The following is a 24830-nucleotide window of genomic DNA, read 5'->3' on the forward strand; positions in this document are numbered from 1 at the left end:
TCATCTCACACTTGTCAGAATGGCCATGATTAAAAAGTATACAAATAACAAGTGTTAGAGAGGGTGTGGAGAAAAGGGAGCCATGATACACTGTGTGTGTAAAGATAAATTGGTACAGCCACTGTGGAAAACAGTTTGAAGGTTTCTCAGATAACTAAAAATAGAGTTGCCATTTGGTACACCAATCCCACTCCTGGGCATATACCTAGACAAAAATAAAATTTGGAAATATATATGCACTCCTATCTTCATAGCAACATTACTCACAATAGCCAAAACATGGAAATGACCTAAATGTCCGCAGACAGATGAATGGATATTAAAGATGTTTTACATATGTAGAATGGAATACTACTCAGCCATAAAAAGAAAAAAAATGATGCCATTCACAGCAACACGGATGGACCTAGTCAGAAAGAGAAACACATGTATTATATGATTTCACTTATATATGAAATCTAAAATATGACACAAATGAAAATAATTATGAAACAGAATCAGAATCACAAACATAGGGAATAGACTAGTGTTTGCTAGGGGGTAGGGGGTAGAAGAGTGGTGGATTTGGAATTTGAGATTGACATATGTAACCTAATATACATAGAATGGATAAACAACAATACCCTACTGTATAGTATAGGGAACATTATTGAATATACTGATAAACCATAATGGAAAATGATATGAAAACAACTGTATATATGTGTGTGTGTGCATGTGTGTGTGCATGCATGTGTGTGTGTGTATGTATAATTGAGTCACTGCTGTATAACAGTAATTAATACATTATAAATCATCTATATTTCTTTAAAAAATATAGAACTAGACAACCAATCTTTATTTCTTTCTTTCTACTTCTTGACTATTATTGTTTTAAATTAATTTATTTTAATTGGAGGCTAGTTACTTTACAATATTGTGGTGGCTTTTGCCCACATTGGCATGAATCAGCCATGGATGTATATGTGTCCTCCCATCCTGAAGCCCCACCCACCTCCTTCCCCACTCTGGGTGGTCCCAGGGCATTGGCTTTGAGTCCCCTGCTTCATGCCTCGAACTTGCACTGGTCATCTGTTTTACATATGGCAATATATATGTTTCAGTGCTGTTCTTCAAATCATCCCACCCTCACCTTCTCCCACAGAGTCCAAAAGTCTGTTCTTTATATTTGTGTCTCTTTTGCTGTCTTGCATATAGGGTCATAGTTGACCATCTTTCTAAATTCTACATATATACATTAATATACTGTATTGGTGCTTCTTTTTCTGACTTAATTCACTCTGTATAATACAATCAACCTTTAAAATGGACCCTTTTATATCTTTGCCCTTGGTGAAAAGCCAATCATTATGTTTTTGCAGCATGGTAGAACATAACGATTTGTGATAAATATTGAATATAAACCTTAATATAAAATTATTGAGACTACCTATTAAAATTATCTTGACGTTATTCAAGAGATAATTGAAATGTACTTCTAAATTTCAAATGAAAACAGTTCGCATTTTTTCCTCCATTTCTATGCAAAATACAAATATATTTTCACCAACTACTTATTGAGTCCTATTTTGTGTACTGTTTTATAAGTACCGGTTCTGTAAGACACATAAGACTAAATATGTAGTCTTAATAAATTCCTAATCTAGTTATAAATAATCCAAAAACATGGAACAAATAAGTATGAAGTGAAATAATGCTCTTAAAGATGAAGGAATACATCATCGTGTATAGCAATATTCTAATTAGATCCCAGGGAAGACGTGAAACTTGCGAGATCATGAAATTACACAGAAACCAACCTCTAATGGAACTCTTGATAGTCTGGAAACTACCTATATTAAAGCAGCTGAGGTAGGGTGTTCCATCTAGAAATAATAATATTGATTGGTCTTCCCACATTTCTCTCAGTCTTCATCCTTCTGGAGGATGAACCCACGTCTAACTTAAACCCTTCCATTTTTCCAGGTTTCTGTAGAAAGGACAGGGCTGGATATTATAATCAGTATTAATATTAAGTGAAGAGGAAAAGGGAAGAGTGAAGGAAGGAGGAATTACGAGTCAGTGGATATAGAGATGGATATTGAGATCTAGACAAGCCACTTCAGGAGACTCTAAAACATACTGGAGGAAGCAGATCCCTACTCCTCAGAGAGTTCCCTGCCTTCTAGCCAACAATCTCCCTGTGCTCTTCTCCCCAGTCAGAAGCAGCGTAGCGTAGTGGGAGAGCAGAGGCCTTGGAATCTGATGGACCTATATTCCAGTCCTAAATTTACCACATAAATGTATACACCCAAGTAAGACCCTTCCTAGGCAATTTCTTAATCTTTAAATTGGTCGTAATACTCAGCTCAGCCCATGAGGTTAGAGTAAAGTTAAATGTCACAAAGAACGTAAGGCTGTTAGCACATTACCTGGGTTTTGGGGAGTGACCCCTAAAATGGCAAGGTGCCTCCCAGAAAATGTGTTCTTAGTACCCTTGGTATAGCATCCTTAAATACCTTCCAACAATAGATCAGACACTTAAAGTTATTTAATAAACGTCCTACCCACAAGGCCTGTAAAGCTTCTGGGTACGAACAGTAACTACAGGGCTGACTACACTCCTTGAGCCTACAGATGTTCCAACCTGCCAGGGTCTGAGACCAGCACAAACAACCTCTTATCCTGTAGCACTTCATACCTTGATGAGTTTCTGCTTGGCAGAAACCCATGGGTATTATATTTGTTCTGCAGTCACCTGAACAAATTTATAACTGTCGTATTTTAAATAATGATTTTACTGCCTACTATTGTGGCCTCTCGAGTTTCATACTTCAAAAAGTTTTAGTTTATATCTGTCTTTTGGTTCTGCTTTGTGGCTGTACTTTTAAAAACTGACTCAATTTCATTTTGAATTAAGAATGAAATGTACTGGTCATACTCTAAAACTATATTTTTATATCAAACTAACATAGCCTTTTACTTTAACAGTATTTCACAGTATATCTTCTTCTACAGATTGAGCTTATCACAATTTTAAAGGTGCTAACAATTGCACAATCACAGCTTAGATTTCACTGATTTATAGTGCTAAGAAAGAGTATGATTTATGTTCTGCATAACACAGCAGTTAAAAGCAGAATAGAAGATTATTTGTTGGGGGGGGTGGTGCGTGCTACTTAATGTTGTCTTAAAAATATCTTGTGGCATCACTAAAGAGAAGAAAAGAAATTTCCAATATGATTTCAGCCAGGGGAAACAACAGTCCTTTATTATCCTACATTTTCTATTCTTCATGCTGCCTTCTTTAGTATGAATCACAATGAATCATCTCAGCTGGTTATTTAAAGACGTTAAACAAACAAAAATGCAGGTAGAGAAAGAAGTGTGAGAGCTACGGCACTGCTGATACTCAAAAATCTAACATTGATTCTACAATGCATAAAAGGATATTATTTTCAAAATGCAATATGCCAGAAGACAATGGATAATTGTTTCTAAACTGAACACAGTAGAAATTCTTTTTGCAAAGATGCCAAAGTGGCATGTTTAGAAGAATCAGGTGGGCCACTTTTAAAAACAGAGGCAACACATTCTAAAGATTCAGTTCAGTTCAGTTCAGTTCAGTTCAGTTCAGTTCAGTTCAGTTCAGTTGCTTAGTCATGTCCAACTCTTTGCGACCCCATGAACCGCAGCATCCCAGGCCTCCCTGTCCATCACCAACTCCCAGAGTTTACCCAAACTCATGTCCATTGAGTTGGTGATGCCATCCAACCATCCCATCCTCTGTTGTTCCCTTCTCCTCCTGCCCTCTAAAGATTATCTTGCATTCAAATATTATCTAAAAATTCCAGGTAGCCAAGGCAGAAGGAACTCTAGCAAGACTTTTCATATATTGCATTGAATGGGTTCTCCCAACAGTGTCTGTCTGCCTAGCACAGAAATTGAACCAGAGGCTCTTTTTATGGTTCACAGATGTGGCCACTGCATTGTTTGCAACTACATGATCTGGTTATTGGTGGTTCTGGAAGAGTGAGTACAAGCTTTCTTGAATGAATTAAATTAATGTGTGGTTTATTTTTTATCACTCTCTTCCTGAGGCAGAAAGTTGGAATTTTATATTTAATAAAACATGTGAGTTTAATTATGCTTTGACTAAACCAAGAAACTGAAAAAGAAAAGGCTTTAATACAATTAATCAACATGAGGGCAGGGTACTTTATGCTCTATTACAAGCTATAATTAAAAGTATCTTTTAAAAAAAGTGACTTTGTAAGTGTTGCCAGTGAAGCAACACTTAAAGCCTAATGGATTGTAGTGCTATCCTGTCATGGAAACAGGGTTTTATCCTAAAACTACTCTTAGAAAAACCAATTCACAATATAATAGTTCATTATTGTGATAGTAAAAACGATACTAAGTCATTAATCTATTTCAATCAATGTAGTGACACATGTGGAAAGAAACCTTCAAGCAGATTTGGATAAAGTATTCAGAGCAGGGAAGAAAATGATGATCACAAAAGAAAGCTGTATGAATAGCAACAAATTGTGAGATGGGTAAAACGGAGCAAAGAAAGTATAACTTTGAGAAAAACAAAGGAGACATCATATTTAGGATAATAATTAAGGAACATTATGCAATAAAAATATGAGTTCAAAGAGAAATGAGGAGAAAGAAAATCGAATTTCAGGAGACAAACACTGACATTTTAGAAACGATCAGATTTGTTGCAGACCTAGCTGTCTCGCATTCCTTTTTGGATGAGGTGTGGAATATTAATAAATGAAATACAATCTGTAATATAGTTATATAATCAGAATCCATAGAGAAATATAATGGAGACTGAAACTAAACACATTTTTTTAGGAATTTACACCCAATGAATGGTTAATCTCTTATCAAAATTCTCTACCAATTTGGGTAAGCACTTCTCAGAGAATGTTTTTAAGTCCTTGTCACACCAAAAACTCTGTTCCAGAAATGCTAGTTCAGACCACTACTAATCTGGCATGGTTCAGAATTCCCTTGGAAACACAATCTTTCCCTGGAAATATTTGGATTTTAGATGATCTGCTTCAGATTTCTCAGGGAGAACACAGAACCAGATATCTACCCTTTACTATCTATAGGCTGGTCCAGAGTTTGAATTGGTAGTCACTAAAACCAAGACTGGATACAGACAGACTGAGGATGTGATCATGCAATTTATAAAGTGCACATTTATTTGCAAATTGGGAAATTCATCTTATATTACTCAGAAAGGGGGGGGGGGAAGACATTACACAGGTCCCAATCACTTGGGATTGTAGTAAAGGACCAACATGACAAGTGAAAATAGGAAACTACAAATCTTAAAGAAATCACAGAGCTTGCCTCAGTGGCATCATCACATTGAAATACTATCCCTCCTCCAAAAATGAAGTGATTGACACTAAAGAATTATTAAAGCTTATAAAGAAACAAACAAAGAAAAAAGTCAGATCAAATCAGCATTGTTAGCATTTCAAAAAACAGCAGAAAAGCTGCCAACAACCATTTCACATTGAGTGAGACAATCAGAGGTAGCAACAAGCCACACAGTTTGAAATTGTATTGTTGCACTAAATGTGTACATAGCCAGATCAAATGAAAATTATTTTTACTTTATTTGGTCATTTGTATTTTTTATAATCATGCTAAATAATTAAAATCCAGGATTCTGGTGAAGAAAGCAAAAAGCATCAGAATTACACAGTTGTTAATTCTTTTGAAGTGCTATTTTTGCATTACAAAGTAGATAAAGTGAGAAACTATAAACTTAAACAAAAACTATCAGAACTATACAGTGGTTATTTTGAAGTGCTGTTTTTGCATTAAAAAATGGATAAAGTGAGAAACTGCAAACTTAGTAAGGTCATGAAGTGCTTACTCCTTAATTGGCTTCCAGGTTCAAGGGTGTGGTAAGTTCAACTTTACTTATTCCTGACACTCTTCTTTGCCCCCATAAACTAGAACCATTGGCTTGTGTGTGCATTTTTTGGACATACTTTAATTTGTCATAAATACATCTGATGCATGTCAGTTATCTTATCAGTCACTATTTATACTATATCCCCATGCACCAGCCATGTTATAAATATTCATCCTCTATTATGTGCTTGGCATTGACCAAATATTAAGAGCCAAGGTCACTCAGTCAAAATGAGCTTTCAAGAACCATCTAATAAATCAACTCAAACAAATTATTCACTGGTAAATTATCCTTCTTTCTGGGGGTTGTGAGAAGGATAGAGAATGGTCTGCTGCTACCGTAAACTAGTGTAATAAATAAACAAGATGGCTGGTTGTCAAGGGGTAAAAATTACACCATTGAAAATGCAATTGGGTTTCAGAGACCTTCATACTTAAACTCTTTGCAGTAAGGAGAAACTATTTTATAGTTCAGCCTTGAAGGTCATTTTTTTAAACTGTAGTTGAGAACTTAAGACTAAGCACCATTAACTGTCATAGAAATATAAGAAAATATATCAACAATTAAAGCTTGTATCAAGCAATAAAACTATATGTTTCATTTAACATGGTATAGGAACTCTGTTTTGCTAGTGAAATCATCTAGCATTGTAGCTAAAATTGAAACAAATATTTACTTAGTTGTTGATAAGTGATGTCCATTATTCATGCTTAGAACATTAAAATATCCTATTTTAAAACTAAGGTTATAACCAAAGTAGTCAAAACAGAATAAGTAAACCAAATTGCCCACAATTTAGCAAACATTTAAATAATCTTCTACTGATTCAGGTAATTCATATAGTTTTAAATCTTGATGACTAAAAACATGTATAGCTTAAAGGTGACTAGTCATATCCCTTTGATCAAATAGTTATAGCCAGGTCATTGTAAAGGAATAATTTTTGCCTATTTTGGGGGTTACATTTTGTTTTCCTTTGCTTTGTCTTTTTAGTATGGGTGTATCTCAAGTCTGGCCACATCTTTCTGAGTGAAAGTGACAGGGAGACTCAAGGAGTTTCACATCAAAAGAAGCAAAACTCAAAAATAACCAATAACCAAAGAAGAAACAATCCGATATAACAGCAAGAAGCCAAAATGCTCCTGGCTCATCCAGCTGAGAACCTGAGATTTTCAAGGGGGTTTCATCTAGACTTTGTCATGTCTGGCCTGCAGTGGAAATCACTGTAGAATGACTGCAGTTTCATCTTGTCTTATTGTCTCCCCTGTACTGACATGCTTTTAGATACAGCTATCAAAGAAAGGATTAGTAATCTGGCCTATTCTCAGACTGTTTTCTTTAATTGTTTGCCTCAAATGAAACCTGGCTCTCCACTATTGACAATGCTCCCGTCACATCACTTTTCAGCAGTAGTTCTCTTTTCTCCCAGGCCCTCTATACCACTAGCCATAGGAGAACAATATGAAGTGTCTTTAAGTCCCTGATCATTCTCTGAAGATTTTTACCTCCTGGTTCAATCACTGTTTCTTATAAGAATTACTCTTGTCTTAGCTCTTGACAATATCAATATCCACATAGACATAGTCTGGCCTCTTTTTCCACAGCTCTTTTCCTCTGTTGATCAGCTACCACACTTCCATGGTCCTGCCTCAACCCTGATGCTGTCATTACCAATATCTGTACTCTTTTTATGATCAGATTTTCAACAATTCCAATTGTGGGTCTTTTCCACTTACTTTTTCTAATTATTTGGATTGACAATAAATGAGGTCTATTGATCCTCTGTTCTTTGTGCTCACTCTCAATCCCTTTGTATCGTTACTTTATTCCACACCCAATTTAGGTATGTCAGTCCATCAGTATGAGCACTCCTTTTCAGACACTCTCTCATTTGTCCTAACCTTATCTAGCTCATTTGCCCCCTCCCAGCAAAGCCCCAGCTCTGATTAAATCCAAATCTGCCTGTTCTATGCCTGAATCCTCAGCTGAAGGTTGGGAAAAAAATACACAGTTATGCTGAATTATCTCACTTAAAGACTTCCCTAATGATTCAGATGGTAAAGAAACTACCTGCACTGCAGGAGACATGGGTTCAATCCCTGGATTGGGAAGATCCCTTAGAAGAGGGCATGGAAACACACTCCAGTATTCAAGCCTGGAGAATCCCCATGGACAGAGGAGCCTGGAGGGCTACAGTCCATGGGCTCACAAAGAATCGGACATGACTGAGAGAGTAAGCACAGCACACAGGACATCTCACTTAAAACATTTCTTCTAAACACTTCAGTTCAGTTCAGTTCAGTCGCTCAGTCGTGTCCGACTCTTTGCAACCCCATGAATCGCAGCACGCCAGGCCTCCCTGTCCATCACCATCTCCCGGAATTCACTCAAACTCACATCCATTGAGTCGGTGATGCCATCCAGCCATCTCATCCTCGGGCATCCCCTTCTCCTCCTGCCCCTAATCCCTCCCAGCATCAGAGTCTTTTCCAAGGAGTCAACTCTTCCCATGAGGTGGCCAAAGTACTGGAGTTTCAGCTTTAGCATCATTCCTTCCAAAGAAATCCCAGGGCTGATCTCCTTCAGAATGGACTGGTTGGATCTACTTGGAGTCCAAGGTATTCCTCATATAGTTATATGACCAGAAAACCAAGTGTCTAGTCAAGGCTATGGTTTTTCCAGTGGTCATGTATGGATGTGAGAGTTGGACTATGAAGAAAGCTGAGCACTGAGGAATTGATGCTTTTGAACTGTGGTATTAGAGAAGACTTTTCAATATGCTATCTAGGTTGGTCATAACTTTCCTTCCAAGGAGTAAGCATCTTTTAATTTCATAGCTGCAGGGACGGGGGAGCCTGATGGGCTGCCGTCTATGGGGTTGCACAGAGTCAGACGTGACTGAGGCGACTTAGCAGGAGCAGCAGCATTCACCAGAGTCTGAGATGACTGAGCGACTGAACTGAATTGAACTGTTCTCAACTCCAAGCTTTCCATCTAACAGCTGTTGCTGCTGCTGCTGCTGCTAAGTCACTTCGGTCATGTCTGACTCTGTGCGACCCCATATATGGCAGCCCACCAGGCTCCCCCATTCCTGGGATACTCCAGGAAGAACACTGGAGTGTGTTGCCATTCCCTTCTCCAATGCATGAAAGTGAAAAGTGAAAGTGAAGTCGCACAGTAGTGTCCGACTCTTAGCGACCCAATGGACTGCAGCCTACGAGGCTCCTCCACCCATGGGATTTTCCAGGCAAGAGTACTGGAGTGTTACCATTGCCTTTTCCACATCTAACAGCACCAGACCCCAATTTATCACTTCTCATTTTCTTTGAACCCCTCTAATCAGACAATTTTTTATACCACTCTACTAAAACTGCTTTCGTTGAGATCACCATTGACCTCCAAATTGCTTAATTCAATACTTGGTCCTCACATTGCTTAACCTGTAGTAGTATTTGATGGAATGGATCCCTCCTTCCTCTTTCAAAGCTTTTATTCTCTTGGCTTCAAGATATCACATTCACCTAGTTTGTCTCTTATCCTTTGTCTCCTTTTCATTCTCTTTCTCAGATTCCCCTTCTGTTCCTATTTCTAAATGTAGACATGCCCAGAAATCATAAGCCTTTTCTGTCCTTTTGCTGCTGTGCTCCATCCTGTCTGATTCTCTGTGACCCCATGGACTGTAGCCTGCCAGGCTCCTCTGTCCATGGAATTCTCCAGGCAAGAATATTGGAGTTGGGTGCCATGACCATCCCCAGGGGATCTTCCCAACAGTGGGCTCCAACTCTTACATCCCCTGCATTGGCAGGTGGATTCTTCACCACTGCACCACCTAGGAAGCCCTTTCTGTCCTCTGCTGCTGCTGCTACCAGGCTCCTGTGTCCATGGGATTTTCCAGGCAAGAGTACTGGAGTGGGGTGCCATTGCCTTCTCCTTTCTGTCCTCTATCTGCACTCAATTAGAAATCTCATCTGGGACAACTCTCACATGTGTATTCCCAGACCAAATCCCTCCATTGAGCTGTGCTCTGTAACACTTAATACAAATTTATTCCAAATTGATTGATATTAGAGAACAATTTGAGCATAAAGCTAATTTAAAAATTCCTTTGACTTATGGCAATTTTTTTCTACCATGTATATAAGTTTCTTAGCAGTAGAAATTTTAATTTTGTTTTATTTATTTATCTAAAGGCTGGGATTTATGTTTTGGTTTTCTGGTCATATAACTATATGAGGAATACCATGGATAGTCAATAAATATTTGTTAAATGAATGAATAAATGGGTTCAGGAGATCTTGTTAAATATGAGGGATATATGCAAACTGTTTTGTACAAGTGCAATTTTCTGAAGAAACAGACAGTACTTTCCTGTACATTCAAAGAGATTCTTAACTACCTGTTCACACACACACAAAGGAAAAAAAAAAAAAAAACAAAACAGTAATGATATAATTCTGACAATGATTCAATGACTCATTAGGACTTTTTTCTGACCTTCATAAGTAGACTACATTAATTAAAACACTCATATAGAAATAACAATGCTAAAATATTACTTATAGATTTTAAAAGTACACCCAATTGTTTAAAAAATAACAGAATTTGTAACTCAAAATGACAGTATTGCTACTGCTTTTGGTTTTGCTGGCTTTGCTTAATTTTAAAAATATATCTTGATATCTTTATTATAAAGGTATTAAACATTTATCATAGATCTGAACTCAGAAAAGCAACCTGTAAATAATTTATAATTCTATTGTACAGTGTTACTATTTCACAGTATACTCCTTGAGGTTCATTTCCATGCATGAGAGTTATTCTTTATAGATGGACAAATCTTCTTTTAATACAAATAAGTCTCTTCCATATGTTCTCTGCAAGCTTTAAGTATAATATGAAGTACCAACTGAATTTTTTAAAGTATGAAAATGAGAACTAAAGGAAAAGCAAAACAGTCTACAGAACAAATAAAATAGATGGTTAAAAGAAATCCTTGCAAAGAATGTATTATTCACAGAAGTTTTTAACCCTTTATTATGCTTAAACCATTCTTATTTTATAAAATACCGTATACTTGGTTATGCTTGGGGCTGGTGCACTGGGATGACCCAGAGGGATGGTGTGGGCGGGGAGGTGGGAGGGGGGTTTGGGATTAGGATCACGTGTACACCTGTGGCAGATTCATGTTGATGTGTGGCAATATTGTAAAGTAAAAAAATAATAATAATAAATAAATAAGAGAAAATTTTAAATGGAGGATAGAGTGACTGCTACAGGTAGTCATACTGACAACAATAAAATGAAGCTTGACAAAATAGAGACAAGCTTAAATATCCCCAGAGTAGAGTAATATGAGGCCATTTAGTATAGGAGTAAAAGGCCCTAAACAGCTCAATTGTTCCCAAGGTCACAATTTTACAGCCAATATAATAAAAGTCATAAGAATCACTGAGGGGAAAAAATATTTTATTGTAGTACTCTCTGGATTAAGAATGAATTCAGGTAGTCAAAATTTTCAAAGTATTAAACCTTTAGATACTAGAACTATTTGGCTCTTTAGACTGACCCATTTTCCAAGAATTACTGCTTAAGTACTATAGTGAAAATATTTGCTTTTATATTGAGAAATGCATGTTTACAAATTATATGGTAGTAAGATGTGTGGCTCAAAGAAAAGGAGGGTGCACTTTTAAATTATTTACAACACTGCCCTTTGTATTTGTTGAATAGAGATAAACTAAAAGTTTGGTTGAAAGGTTTATATATAGAAAAAGGGAAAATAAAGGTAATTATTAGGGTGATATTAAAAATTTTAGAAAGAGATATATGCAAACATGAAGCAACTGAAATGGAGACTATGGAAATAATTTCCTGGTTTCCTCCTTGTCAGCCTTAATCTAGAATGAGCCAACACTTCAGTCAAATGGACCCAGCTCATACTTCACAGAAAACAATCTCAAAGCACAAACTTTCAGCCAATATTGTTTGAACTGACTGAATATTAGGCATGTGGTGGTTTAATTGCTAAGTCATGTCCAACTCCTTCAACCCCATGAACTGTAGCCCACCAGGCTCCTCTGTCCATGAGATTTTCGAGGAAAGGATACTGGAGTGGGTTGCCATGCCCTCCTCCAGGGGATCTTCCTGACTCAGAGATCAAACCCAGGTTTCCTGCACTGCAGGCAGATTCTTTACCAACCTCATTCTTATTGACATGGCAGACAACATTCCTCTAAGCTCTTCTCAACATTATCCTCTATATGAAGGAAAGTGCCACATTACCATACCTAGTGAAATAGTTGTTGTTAACTTTATACCTGTTGAAAATTAGTTGAACATTTTCATTTGCTAAAATTACTATAATTCAAAGAAAAATTACCTTTAAGGTTGTTTTGAACTTCTAAAGCTATATCAAGAGCATTAAAGGGCAGAACTGGTTCACTGGCAATTTGCAAAATCACTTCTCCTGAGAGCTGAAAGAAAAAGAAATAAAAAACACTAGAATTTAGTATGAAGGGTTTTTGTTTGTTTTTCATTATTGCATGCAATTTTATACTCTTATCTAGAGTTTTTTTAAAAAAAGAGGGCAAATTTATTTTTATAAAATTCCTTTTTTAAAACCTTTAAAAAAACTTTTGTCTTTCTGAAAAGAAAAAAAAAAAATGTTCTCAGTATATTTTCCATGTCTCAGACTAGTATAAGAAGATAAAATATTTTATTTCTTTTGGGCTAAAATATTAAGAAATAGTTTCCCTAGTTGAAGGAGTTGTTAAACATAAACTTTAAAACAATTCCTTATAAAACAGTTCAGAATGTCACATGATAAAACCATCAAGAGGAACAACTGCAAATCAATAGCTGATTATAAGAGCTAGGAAAATTCCAGACAAAATTAATGATCAGTTAATTTCATGTAAGATATAATTGTTAATATCCTTTAAAATCCACATACTTCATGCTTTACTATATTCGTAATCAGTTTTCCAAACTTTATCAAAACTAATACCATTTATATATCTCTGATATTAATGTTTAAATTAAATTATAAAAATATAAAAATTTAAATGGCATTCTCTAAACTCGTACCTGGAATTTTCACACATGCATGTTTCTACCACTGCACTCCAAAACTGGGTCTGAAAACCAATATATGCACTACAGCTGAACTAGCATCTGCTTAATAGACTGAACAAGTCATGCATTTTTATACATCTCTAAGGAACTTCGGGCTGGGGGCAAATGCCATTGTTACTCCCCACCCCCTCAAGTGATATTTAATATTTACCTGGGCTTAACAAATGTCCCTAGATCTCTTTTAACCCTGAAGCTGGCACACAGGGAAATTTGACTGTGTTGTTGTTATTAATGTACTATGAAATTTTGTTAATGAATGAAAACATTGTCTTGTGAAACTACACAGGGGAAATGAACACACTAATTTGAGACCATAAAGAACATATAAAAGAAGCAACTTACAAGGAGAATGTGATGTTAAATATTCAAATCAACACATTTAACAAGGGTCAAATTTCATTTAATATTTAAAAGTTATATTTCCCAGTTGTTTGCACAATTTATATCATAATGATAATAGGTAATGTATTTCTTAGGAACAGGAAAAGAAAACACCTTTGAGATCCCTTTATTTCTTTGAGACATTTGTCTCCCAATGTAACAACCACTTCTCCCCAAATGCCTCAAGTATTTTGCAGCATTTTATCCTCAGCATATGATCACAAAAATCCTAGGAAACTGCCTACTTTGACCATGCTGTTAGCTATTCAGGAAAAAAGCATTATATGCAACATGTTGATATGAATCCTGTTTCTAGCCCACTCCACCCCTTCTAAACCATGTATGGAAAACCAGTATTTGGAAATAAATTATTTGTAAAAGGAGTGTTTAAAGAAGATTAAGAGTCATTATGGTTTCTTTTTTCCAATTTGCATTGGAGAATAGAAACTACAGAACAGACGTGTTTTGTATACATTTTTGGAATCTGGAAACCACACATTACAAAAGATTAAAATAAAAGAATCGGAAGGCAGGAGAAAGGCAGATTCTTCCTGTGCTGCTGTAGAAAGCTGTTTTGTTTTGGGTCTTTTGAGTCATTTGGCAGCTAGAACAACTAGAATATAAACCAGCCACCTTGCTATGTTTCAAAAAGAAGCTGGTAACAAATCCTGGGACTTCAAGTCACCTGGCCCACGGTGGAATGCTTCAAGTAAATAGGCTTTATTTGCATCTTCAATCACATGAGAGAGATTTGTATATGCTGTGCCACGCAGTGAGAAGAGACAAACCATACTGCATACCCTTTTTGTGGATTCTGGAATTCATTTTAATTGAGGCATGACAAAGTAACTTTCCTTTACATTTAAATAAGGCTCCTTTCTTTTCAAAGTGCTTTATACACATTTTGTCATCTCATTCAATTATCTTGAAAGCCTAGAGGCAGATCAGTTCAGTTCAGTTCAGTTGGTCAATGTATCCAACCCTTTGCAACGTTACGGACTGAAGCATGCCAGGCTTCCCAGTCCATCACCAACACCCGGAGCTTGCTCAAACTCAATGTCCATCGCGTCGGTGATGCCATCCAACCATCTCATTCTCTGTTGTCCCTGTCTCCTAATGCCTTCAATCTTTCCCAGCATCAAGGTCTTTTCCAGTGAGTCAGTTCTTTACATCAGGTGGCCAAAAGTATTAGAGCTTCAGCTTCATCATCAGGCCTTCCAATGAATATTCAGAACTGATGTCCTTTAGGATTGACTGGTTTGATCTCCTTGCTATCCAAGGGACTCAAGAGTCTTCTCCAACACCACAGCTCAAAAGCACCAGTACTTTGAGGCTGAGCTTTCTTCATGCTGCAACTCTCTAATCCATACATGACTACCATAAAAATCATAGCTTTGACTATGTGGACTTTTGTTGGCAAAGTAATGTCTCTGCTTTTCAATATGCTGTCTAGGTTTGTCTTAAGGAGCAAGTGTCTTTTAATTTCATGGCTGCAGTCATCATCTGCATTGATTTGGGGGACCAAGAAAATAAAGTCTGTCACTGGTACCAATTTTTCCCCATCTATTTGCCATGAAGTGATGGGACCAGATGCCATGATCCTGATTTTTTGAATGTTGAGTTTTAAGTCAGTTTTTTTCACTCTTTTCTTTCACTTTCATCAAAAGGCTCTTAAGTTTCTCTTCATTTTCTTCCATAAGGGTCATGTCATCGTCATATCTGAGGTTGTTGATATTTCTCCTGGCAATCTTGATTCCATCTTGTGCTTCATCCAATCTGGCATTTCACATGAAGTACTCTGGATATAAATTAAATAAACAAGGTGACAATACACAGCCTTGACATCCTCCTTTCCCAATTTTGAACCAGTCCATGGCTCCATGTCCAATTCTAACAATTGTTTTCTCACCTGCATACAGATTTCTCAAGAGGCAGGTAAGGTGATCGATATTCCTATTTATTTAAGAATTTTCCACAGTTTGTTGTGATCCACACAGTCAAAGGCTTTAGCATAGTCAATGAAGCAGAAGTAGATGTTTTCTGAAATTCTCTTGCTTTTTGTATGATCCAATGGATGGTGGCAATTTGATCTCTGGTTCCTCTGCCTTTTCTAAGTCCAGCTTGCATATCTGGAAGTTCTTGGTACATATACGGTTGAGACTTAGCTTGGGGAATTTTGAGCATTACTTTGGTAGCATGTGATATGAGTGCAACTGTGCCATAGTTTGAACCTTCTTTGACATTGCTCTTCTTTGGAATTGGAATGAAAATTGACATTTTCTAGTTCTGTAGCCACTGCTGAGTTTTCCAAATTTGCTGGCATATTTAGCACAGCACTTTCACAGCATCATCTTTTAGGATTTGAAATATCTCAACTGGAATTCCATCACCTCCACTAGCTTTGTTCATAGTCATGCTTCCTAAGGTCAACTTGATTCCACTCTGCAAGATGTCTGGCTCTAGGTAAGTGATCACACCATCATGGTTATCTGGGTATTTAAGATCTTTTTTTGCATAGTTCTTTTGTGTATTCTTGCCACTTCTTCTTTATGTCTTCTGTTTCTGTTAGGTCCATGCCATTCCTGTCCATTATTATGCCCATCTTTGCATGAAAAGTTCCCTTGGTATCTCTAATTTTCTTAAATCTCTAGTCTTTCCCATTCTATTGTTTTCCTCTTTCTTTGCAGCTGATCACTTAGGAAGACTTTCATATTGGTCTTAGCTATTCTTTGGAACTCTGCATTCAGATAGATATATATTTCCTTTTATCCTTCATCTTTTACTTCTCTTCTTTCCTCAGCTATTTGTCAGGCCTTCTCAGATAGTGGAGGAATTAACCCTATATTGAAAACATTGAGTATAAGCCTTACTAGGTGCAGTTAAGATAATAACATAGGAGGTTCCTGAACTCCCCTCCTCCCACAGATACATTGAGTCTACAGCTATACATGAAACAATTCCATTTTGAAAATAAAATCCAGAAGTCATGAAATGACCCTGGCACACTGGGGGAACAACAATTAAAAAAAAAAAAAAAAAACATTGAAATGAATAACAAAGTCTGAGACATGTTCTTGCTATAAACTCTACCCCATCACAGCGATATACAATAGGAAAGGAACTCAGAAGTCTCAATTTCTCCTTGAAGAGGAAATGTTAAGACTCAACATCTAAAGGCTCAACTTTTAAGACTTCCAACCAAAGGATAAAATATCAAGCCCTGAAGGACAAAAGGCCTCTGTCCACATGGTATACAACTCTACAGCCAACAAAGAAACAGTCCCTAATGGACTCAAGAGGACTCACTGCAGTTCCTTACCTCAGGCTCAGTTCAGAGGAAAAATGCTCACCATCCAGCCTTTACCTGAAGAGGTCTTATTGAACACTTTAAAAGTTGCTACCTGCAGGTCATATCTCTAATTTCTAGGGATAAACTCAATCATCAGTGGAGAACAGGGAAGCCAATCGAAAGATATACCCATCTGAATGCAGAGTTCCAGAGAATAGCAAGAAGAGATAAGAAAATCTTTTGAAGTGAAAAGTGCAGGTAAATAAAATAAAATAAGCAATAGATTGGGAAAGACTAGAGATCTCTTCAAGAAAGTTAGAGATATCAAGGGAACATTTCCTGCAATGATAGGCACAATAAAGGACAGAAAGAGTATGGACCTAAGAGAAGAGGAAGATATTAAGAAAAGTTGGCAAGAATACGCAGAACTATACAAAAAGATCTTAATGATCTGGATAACCACAATGATGTGCTCACTCACCTAGAATCAGACATCCTAGAGTGTCAAGTCAAGTGTGCCTTGGGAAGCATCACTACGAACAAAGCTAGTGGAGGTAACAAAATACCAACTGAGCTATTTCAAATCCTAAAAGATGATGCTGAGAAAGTGCTGCACTCAATATGCCAGTAAATTTGGAAAACTCAGCAGTGGCTACAGGACTAGAAAAGGTAAGTTTCCATTACAATCCTAAAAAAGGGTAATGTCAGAGAAGGTTCAAACTACTACACTATTGCAATCATCTCACAATCTAGCAAGGTAATGCTCAACGTCCTTCTAGCTAGGCTTCAATCGTATGTGAACCTAGAACTTCCAGATATGCAAGCTGGATTTAGAAAAGGCAGAGGAACCAGAGATCAAATTGCCTACATTCATTGCTGCTGCTGCTGCTAAGTCACTTCTGTCATGTCAGACTCTGTGCAACCCCATAGACGGCAGCCCACCAGGCTCTCCCGTCCCTGGGATTCTCCAGGCAAGAACACTGGAGTGGGTTGCCATTTCCTTCTCCAATGCATGAAAGTGAAAAGTGAAAGGGAAGTCGCTCAGTCGTATCCAACTCTTAGCAACCCCATGGACTACAGCCTACCAGGCTCCTCCATCCATGGGATTTTCCACGCAAGAGTACAAGAGTGGGGTGCCATTGCCAAAAAGCAAGAGAATTCCAGAAAAAAAAAAACATTTACTTCTGCTTCACTGACTACGCTCAAGCCTTTGACGGTATAGATCACAGTAAACTGTGGAAAATTCTTAGAGATGGGAATACCATCACCATACCTGCCTCCTGAGAAATTTGTACGCAAGTCAAGAAGCAACAGTTAGAACCAGACATGAACAATGGGCAGATTCAAAATTGGGAAAGGATTTTTTTAAGGGCTGTATATTGTTACCCTGACTATTTAACTTATATGCAGAGTACATCATGCAAAATGTCGGACTGGATGATGCTCAAGCTGGAATCCAGATTGCTGGACAAATATCAACAACCACAGATATGCAGATGATGTCACCTTTATGGGAAAAAGTGAAAAGGAAATTAAAGAGTCTCTTGAAGAAAGTGAAAGAGGAGTGTGGAAAAGTTGGCTTAAAATTCAACATTCAGAAAACCAAGATCATGGCATCTGATCCCATCACTTCATGGCAACTAGATGGGGAAACAATGGAATCAGTAACAGGCTTTATTTTCTTGGGCTCCAAAATCACTGTGGACTGTAACTACAGTCATGAAATTAAAAGACACTTGCTCCTTGGAAGAAAAGCAATGACAAACCTAGATAGCATATTAAAAACCAGAGTCATTACTTTGCCAACAAAGGTCTGTATAGTCAAAACTATGGCTTTTCCATTTGTCATGTATGGATGTGAGTGCTGGACAGTATAAAAGGCTGAGCACTGAAGAATTGTTGCCTTTGAACTGTGGTGTTGGAGAAGACTTGAGAGTCTCTTGGACTGCAAAGATATCAAACCTGTCAGTCCAAAAGGAAATTAACCCTGAATATTCACTGTAAGGACTAATGCTGAAGCTGAAGCTCCAATACTTTGGCCACCTTATGCAAAGAACTGCCTCATTGGGAAAGACACTGATACTGGGAAAGATTGAGGATAGGAGGAGAAGGGGACCACAGGGGATGAGATAACTGGATGGCATCACTGACTCAATGGACATGAGTTTGAGCAAAGTCTGGAGATGGTGAAGGACAGGGAAGCCTGGCATGCTGCAGTCCATGAAGTCACACAGAATTTGACATGACTGAGTGACTGAACAACAATAACAATAGATGCCATCTCAGCTTTCTCCTTGTAGCCCTCCCAAATCGCTGAGACCTCTCTAGAAGCAGCTTACAGACACACATCTGGCTCTATGGCTTATGCTACTGCCACTCAGGGGACACACCCCTCAATCATTTGGCTGTTACCAGCTGGACTCGCATTTATAGACCTCACAAGACTGAAACAAACAGAGAAACACCTTTTAACTGTGCTCAGCATAGAAGAGGACTGAAATGCCCATCACTTAGTTTTTCCCTGGAAGAGGTTTATTTGCATAATGCAAAATCTTCTGTCTGAGAGTCTGACTTCTAATTAGCCTGCATCTAGGTGTTGACTGAGATATTCCCCTCTGGGAGACTAACAAGTATTAGCATATCCTCAACTACTGAAAGTCACTTAAAAAAAAAAAAAAGAAAGAAAAGAAAGAGGCTTGGATAATCACAAAGGTTTGTGATACAATCAAGAGGTAAAGCTAGGCTAGATGATAAGTTTTATGACCTACATGAGACCATTCCTTAAGAATAAGAGTGGCTGTTTTATCTAATGCAGAGAAACCAATAGAGTCTAAGAAAATGAAGGAACAAAAAACGAAGTTCCAAAATAGAACAAGATAAAACTTTATTTACAGACATTAAGGAAAGGAAGATAAGTGATTTACTTGAGAAGCATTCAAATTAAAGTCATAAATTTCCTCACCAAAGTCAGAACAGTATATTAACAAATTGAGAATTTCAATAAAGAGAGAGAAAATATAAGGAAATCCAAACAGTAATCACAGAACTGAAGAATACAATAGCTGAACAGAAAAACTCAATAGAGGGTTCAGCAGAAGACTAGATCAAGAGGAGCAAAGAATCAATGAACATGGAGACAGAACAGTGGAATTCATCCAATTAGAGGACCAAAAAGGAAAAAATAAAAATAAAAAGAGTTAAAATAGTTTAAGGACATATGGGGTACCACCAAACACATCAATATTTGCATTATATAGGTCCTGGAGAAGAAAAGAGTGAGAAAGGCTAATTCAAAGAAATAATGGCTGTACCTGAAAGTAACACAATATTATAAATCAACTATACTTCAACTAAAAAAACAAACAATAAAAGAATAGAAATAGAACTAGATCACTTTTTATAAAAGAAAAGTTAAAAAAAAAATACGAAAAAGAAAAAAGAAAGAGAAAAGTTCCCTCTGCTGGGGAAGGACACAGACATCCAGATCTACAAATCCTAGGCAGTTCCAAATGAGATGAATCCAAGCAGACCTACATGGAAACACGTTAAATTCTTAGATTTAAGACAAGATGTAGGGGGGTTCTCTACCCTACTTTTAACAATGAATATATTGTTCAGATCAAAACTCCATAAGGAAACATTGGACTGAAACTACACATTGGACAAGATGTACCTAATACACATTTATAGAACATTCTATCCAACAGCAGCAGAATATACTTTCTTTTCAAGTGCACATGAAACATTTTCCAGGACAGACCATATGATAGGTCACAAAACAAATCTTAATGAATTAGAGAAGACTGAAATCCTCTTCAGCAACTTTTTCAGCCACAAAGATATGAAACTAGAATTCAATGACATGGAGAACACTGAAAAATTCACAAATATGTCAAGATTTAGGATGGTGAAGTGTCTCATTGGCTCAGGCAACTAAGGTCTGTGACATTGGCAACTATGTGATACTTGACAGCAAGAGCTGTGTGTGCATGTGTGTGTGTGTTTGGGGGTGGGGGTGTTCCTTAGTAGCTTCAAGGACTATTGGTATCTCAGCAACAAAAGACCAGGGTGGTCACAAGAGCTAAAATCTGTGGTGTATATATGCTCAAATGCAGAGCTGGCTGCAGGTGTCTGAATGACGGCAGGGACTATCTACAGGCACACCCACACTGGCAAGGGCCTAGAGCAGTGGCTAGGGGCAACTCTGGGTGAATGAGCAGCTACAGGACTCACGTGGTTATAAAGACTAGTCTTGTGCACCATAGTGGGGGTCAGTGACAGAAAATCTAAGTCATAGTATGCATGCTTGAATGATAGGGGCTACATAAAGGATAGATAGTGATACAGATCTGGGTTAGGAGTCAGGACTGGCTTCCAAAACAGGAGCAGCAGTGGGACCCTTGGTTGTCAGCATGTACTCATACGGCTGCAGGGGCCACCCATGAGTGGGTACATGACACTGGAGAATGATACTGGAAGTTCAGGCCAGTCGTATGTGAATTCATGGCTACACAGGGGCTAGCTGCTTAAATGAGTGAAGGTGCAGGCCAGTGACAGGAGTTGAGGTCAGGTCCTTTGGGCAGTGCCCTGAAAGGCTAGGGAAGCTGGTCACTCATTCTGTTCTCTATTTTCCTACCAAAAAGACTCTCTCTGGCCAGAAGTTGTCTGTTGGCTCTGAACAGTGCTGGTCTGGTGGACAGAATGATACTGTACAGGCAAAATGTATTATTTGGGTGTGGTTATTCTCAGGTTATTTTGCTGTGCTCTATGCTAAAGCTTCTTAAGTAGACTATGAGGTTTCCCAGAGCTATTTTCACTTTTACATTAAATTGTCTAATTGTTGTCTTTGTGGGAAGATGGAGGTTGGTATCTCCTACGCTGCCATCTTATTGACAGCATTCCCCTGAACTCTCTGACAGTGCATTATAAATAAGTTCACAGGCACACCATCTGCCTCAAGATCCCTGTGTCCTTCTTTCTTCACTCCAGATCATCCTACATCTGACCAGAGATTAAAAGAATACATTAGACTGAAAAGAAAATTATGGAAGTAAAACTGTTCAAAAAAATAAAAAGATTGTACTAAGAAATGAGTTAAAGAACACCATGTTGCAAAAGTTTTCCTGTGTTATGAAATACTATTGACATTTCTATAGTTATATTGATGTTAGGCAAGATCAGGTTGTTGAAAGAAAATAATTACTCATAGAGCCTTCTCTTAGATTATGTTGTTGTGTTAGTTGCTCAGTCATGTCCGACTCTTTGAGACCCCATCGACTGTAACCCACCAGGCTCCTCTGTCCATGGGATTCTCCAGGCAAGAATACTGGAGTGTGTTGCCATTTCCTTCTCCATCTCTTAGATTTTAAAGGTAATAATGGAAAATAACAGTTATCCTGATAAAAATTTCTCCTTCAGCTTGAAATTTTTTCAGTTGTATTTTAAGATTCAAAAGAGTATTTTTAAAACTTAATAAAGGAAAATATATGTATTACACACACCTTCTTTTTTCTTAAACTTTGTAAATAACAAATAGTTGCCTTGTTGGAAGGTATGTTTATAGTTTCTGACTTTGTCACAAATCTTTCCCTTACTCATCAGTCTAGAAATATATATTTATTTACTAAACTCTAAATATATAGACTTGGAGAAGGAAATGGTAACCCACTCCAGTATTCTTGCCTGGAGAATCCCATGGATGCAGAAGCCTGGTAGGCTACAGTCCACAGGGTCACAGAGAGTCAGACACAACTGAACAACTTCACTTTCAAATATATAGATTAGGGTCATTGTCCCCCTAATCCTACTCACATATTGTATCTTTAGACCAGTATGATAATTGTATTGACAATGAATATTTTAAATGAATTTACTACTTAGTACATGAATAATGCAATTAGACATAAATAGGTTCACTAAAATAATTGCCATAGAATACCATGGCTTCATAATGTAATTTCTATTTAGTTACCAGCTGAGACACTCAGTAATGTGTGGTTTGTTCCATTTATATAATTTTAAATAAAAGTAACCATAGTTTATACTTTATCCCTAAATCATTAGTTAAACTATCATTGTGAGATTGGTTTTATGTCTTCAATCAGACTTCAAATATAGTATCGCCACACTCTGAAAGGGAATGCTGTGAGATAATCCTAACAACTGTTTTATAGGTTAGTGTGAGAAAGAAATTGAGAGAGACTGGGTTGTTACGGCATGGTGTGGCATAATATGACAAACAGTAGATGAAACATGAACCATCCCACTACTAGTTATTGAGCCTTTATTGTATAATCATTTCTGTGCTATGAAGGAGGAAAGAGGAATGTAAGACAGTTTCTCCCATTAAGACTTACTTTACTGTTAAAAACAAGTCTTACCACTTTTACAAAATGTGAAAAAACAAATTAACAATATAAAAATTATCACACATGAATCTCTTTTCCCCTAGAAAATGCCATTTTCTACTCTTTTTTAAAATTTATTTTTTTTTAATCAAAGGATAATTGCAATAGAGAATTTTGTTGTTTTCTGTCAAACCTCAACATGTATCAGCCATCAGTTCAGTTCAGTCACTCAGTCATGTCTGAGTCTTTGAGACCCCATGAACTGCAGCATGCCAGGCCTCCCTGTTCATCACTAACTACCAGAGTTCACTCAAACTCACGTCCATCAAGTTGGTGATGCCATCCAGCCATCTCATCCTCTGTCATCCCCTTCTCCTCCTGCCCTGAATCCCTCCCAGCATCAGGATCTTTTCCAATGAGTCAACTCTTTGTATGAGGTGGCCAAAGTACTGGAGTTTCAGCCTCAGCATCAGTCCTTCCAATGAACAGCCAGGACTGATCTCCTTTAGGATGGACTGGTTGGATCTCCTTGCAGTCCAAGGGACTCTCAAGAGTCTTCTCCAACACCACAGTTTAAACGCATCAATTCTTTGGTGCTCAGCTTTCTTCACAGTCCAACTCTCACATCCATACATGATCACTGGAAAAAAACAGAGCCTTGACTAGACGGACCTTTGTTGGCAAAGTAATGTGTCTGCTTTTGAATATGTTATCTAGGATGGTCATAACTTTCCTTCCAAGGAGTAAGCGTCTTTTAATTTCATGGCTGCAGTCACCATCTGCAGTGATTTTGGAGTCTCAAAAAATAAAGTCTGACACTGTGTCCACTGTTTCCCCATCTATTTACCATGAAGTGATGGGACTGGATGCCATGATCTTAGTTTTCTGAATGTTGAGTTTTAAGCCAACTTTTTCACTCTCCTCTTTCACTTTCATCAAGAGGTAGGTCCTCTTCACTTTCTGCCATAAGGGTGGTATCATCTGCATACGTGAGGTTATTGATATTTCTCCCGGCAATCTTGATTCCAGCTTGTGCTTCTTCCAGCCCAGCGTTTCTCATGATGTACTCTGCATAGAAGTTAAATAAGCAGGGTGACAATATACAGCCTTGACGTATTCCTTTTCCTATTCGGAACCAGTCTGTTGTTCCATGTTCAGTTCTAACTGTTGCTTCCTGCCCTGCATACAGATTTCTCAAGAGGCAGGTCAGGTGGTCTGGTATTCCCATCTCTTTCAGAATTTTCCAGTTTATTGTGATCCACGCAGTCAAAGGCTTTGGCACAGTCAATAAAGCAGAAATAGATGTTTTTCTGGAACTCTCTTGCTTTTTTCATGATCCAGCAAATGTTGGCAATTTGATCTCTGGTTCTTCTGCCTTTTCTAAAACCAGCTGGAACATCTGGAAGTTCACGGTTCATGTACTGCTGAAGCCTGGCTTGGAGAATTTAGAGCACTACTTTACTAGCATGTGAGATGAGTGAAATTGTGTGGTAGTTTGAGCATTCTTTGGCATTGCCTTTCTTTGGGATTGGAATGAAAACTGACCTTTTCCAGTCCTGTGGCCACTGCTGAGTTTTCCAAATTTGCTGGCATATTAAGTGCAGCACCTTCACAGCATCTTTCAGGATCTGAAAGAGCTCAACTGGAATTACATCACCTCCACTAGCTTTGTTCATAGTCCCTGATGCTGGGAAAGATTGAAGGCAGGAGAAGAAGGGGACAACAGAAGATGAGATGTTTGTATGAT

At 37.7% G+C, this 24830-nt stretch overlaps 1 protein-coding gene across 1 annotated transcript in view; it reads right to left on the reverse strand.

The window, feature by feature from the left end:
* Nucleotides 1–24830, reverse strand: part of NAALADL2 (N-acetylated alpha-linked acidic dipeptidase like 2) — an 887009-nt gene that overhangs the window by 82574 nt on the left and 779605 nt on the right. The window contains exon 13 of the mRNA XM_068968824.1: nt 12312–12405. Coding sequence (XP_068824925.1) covers nt 12312–12405 — 94 coding nt within the window. The remainder of the gene's footprint in view (nt 1–12311; nt 12406–24830) is intronic.

This window comes from Capricornis sumatraensis, chromosome 1 (genome assembly GCF_032405125.1).
Source record: "Capricornis sumatraensis isolate serow.1 chromosome 1, serow.2, whole genome shotgun sequence".
In the NCBI taxonomy this organism is placed as follows: Eukaryota; Metazoa; Chordata; class Mammalia; order Artiodactyla; family Bovidae; genus Capricornis; species Capricornis sumatraensis.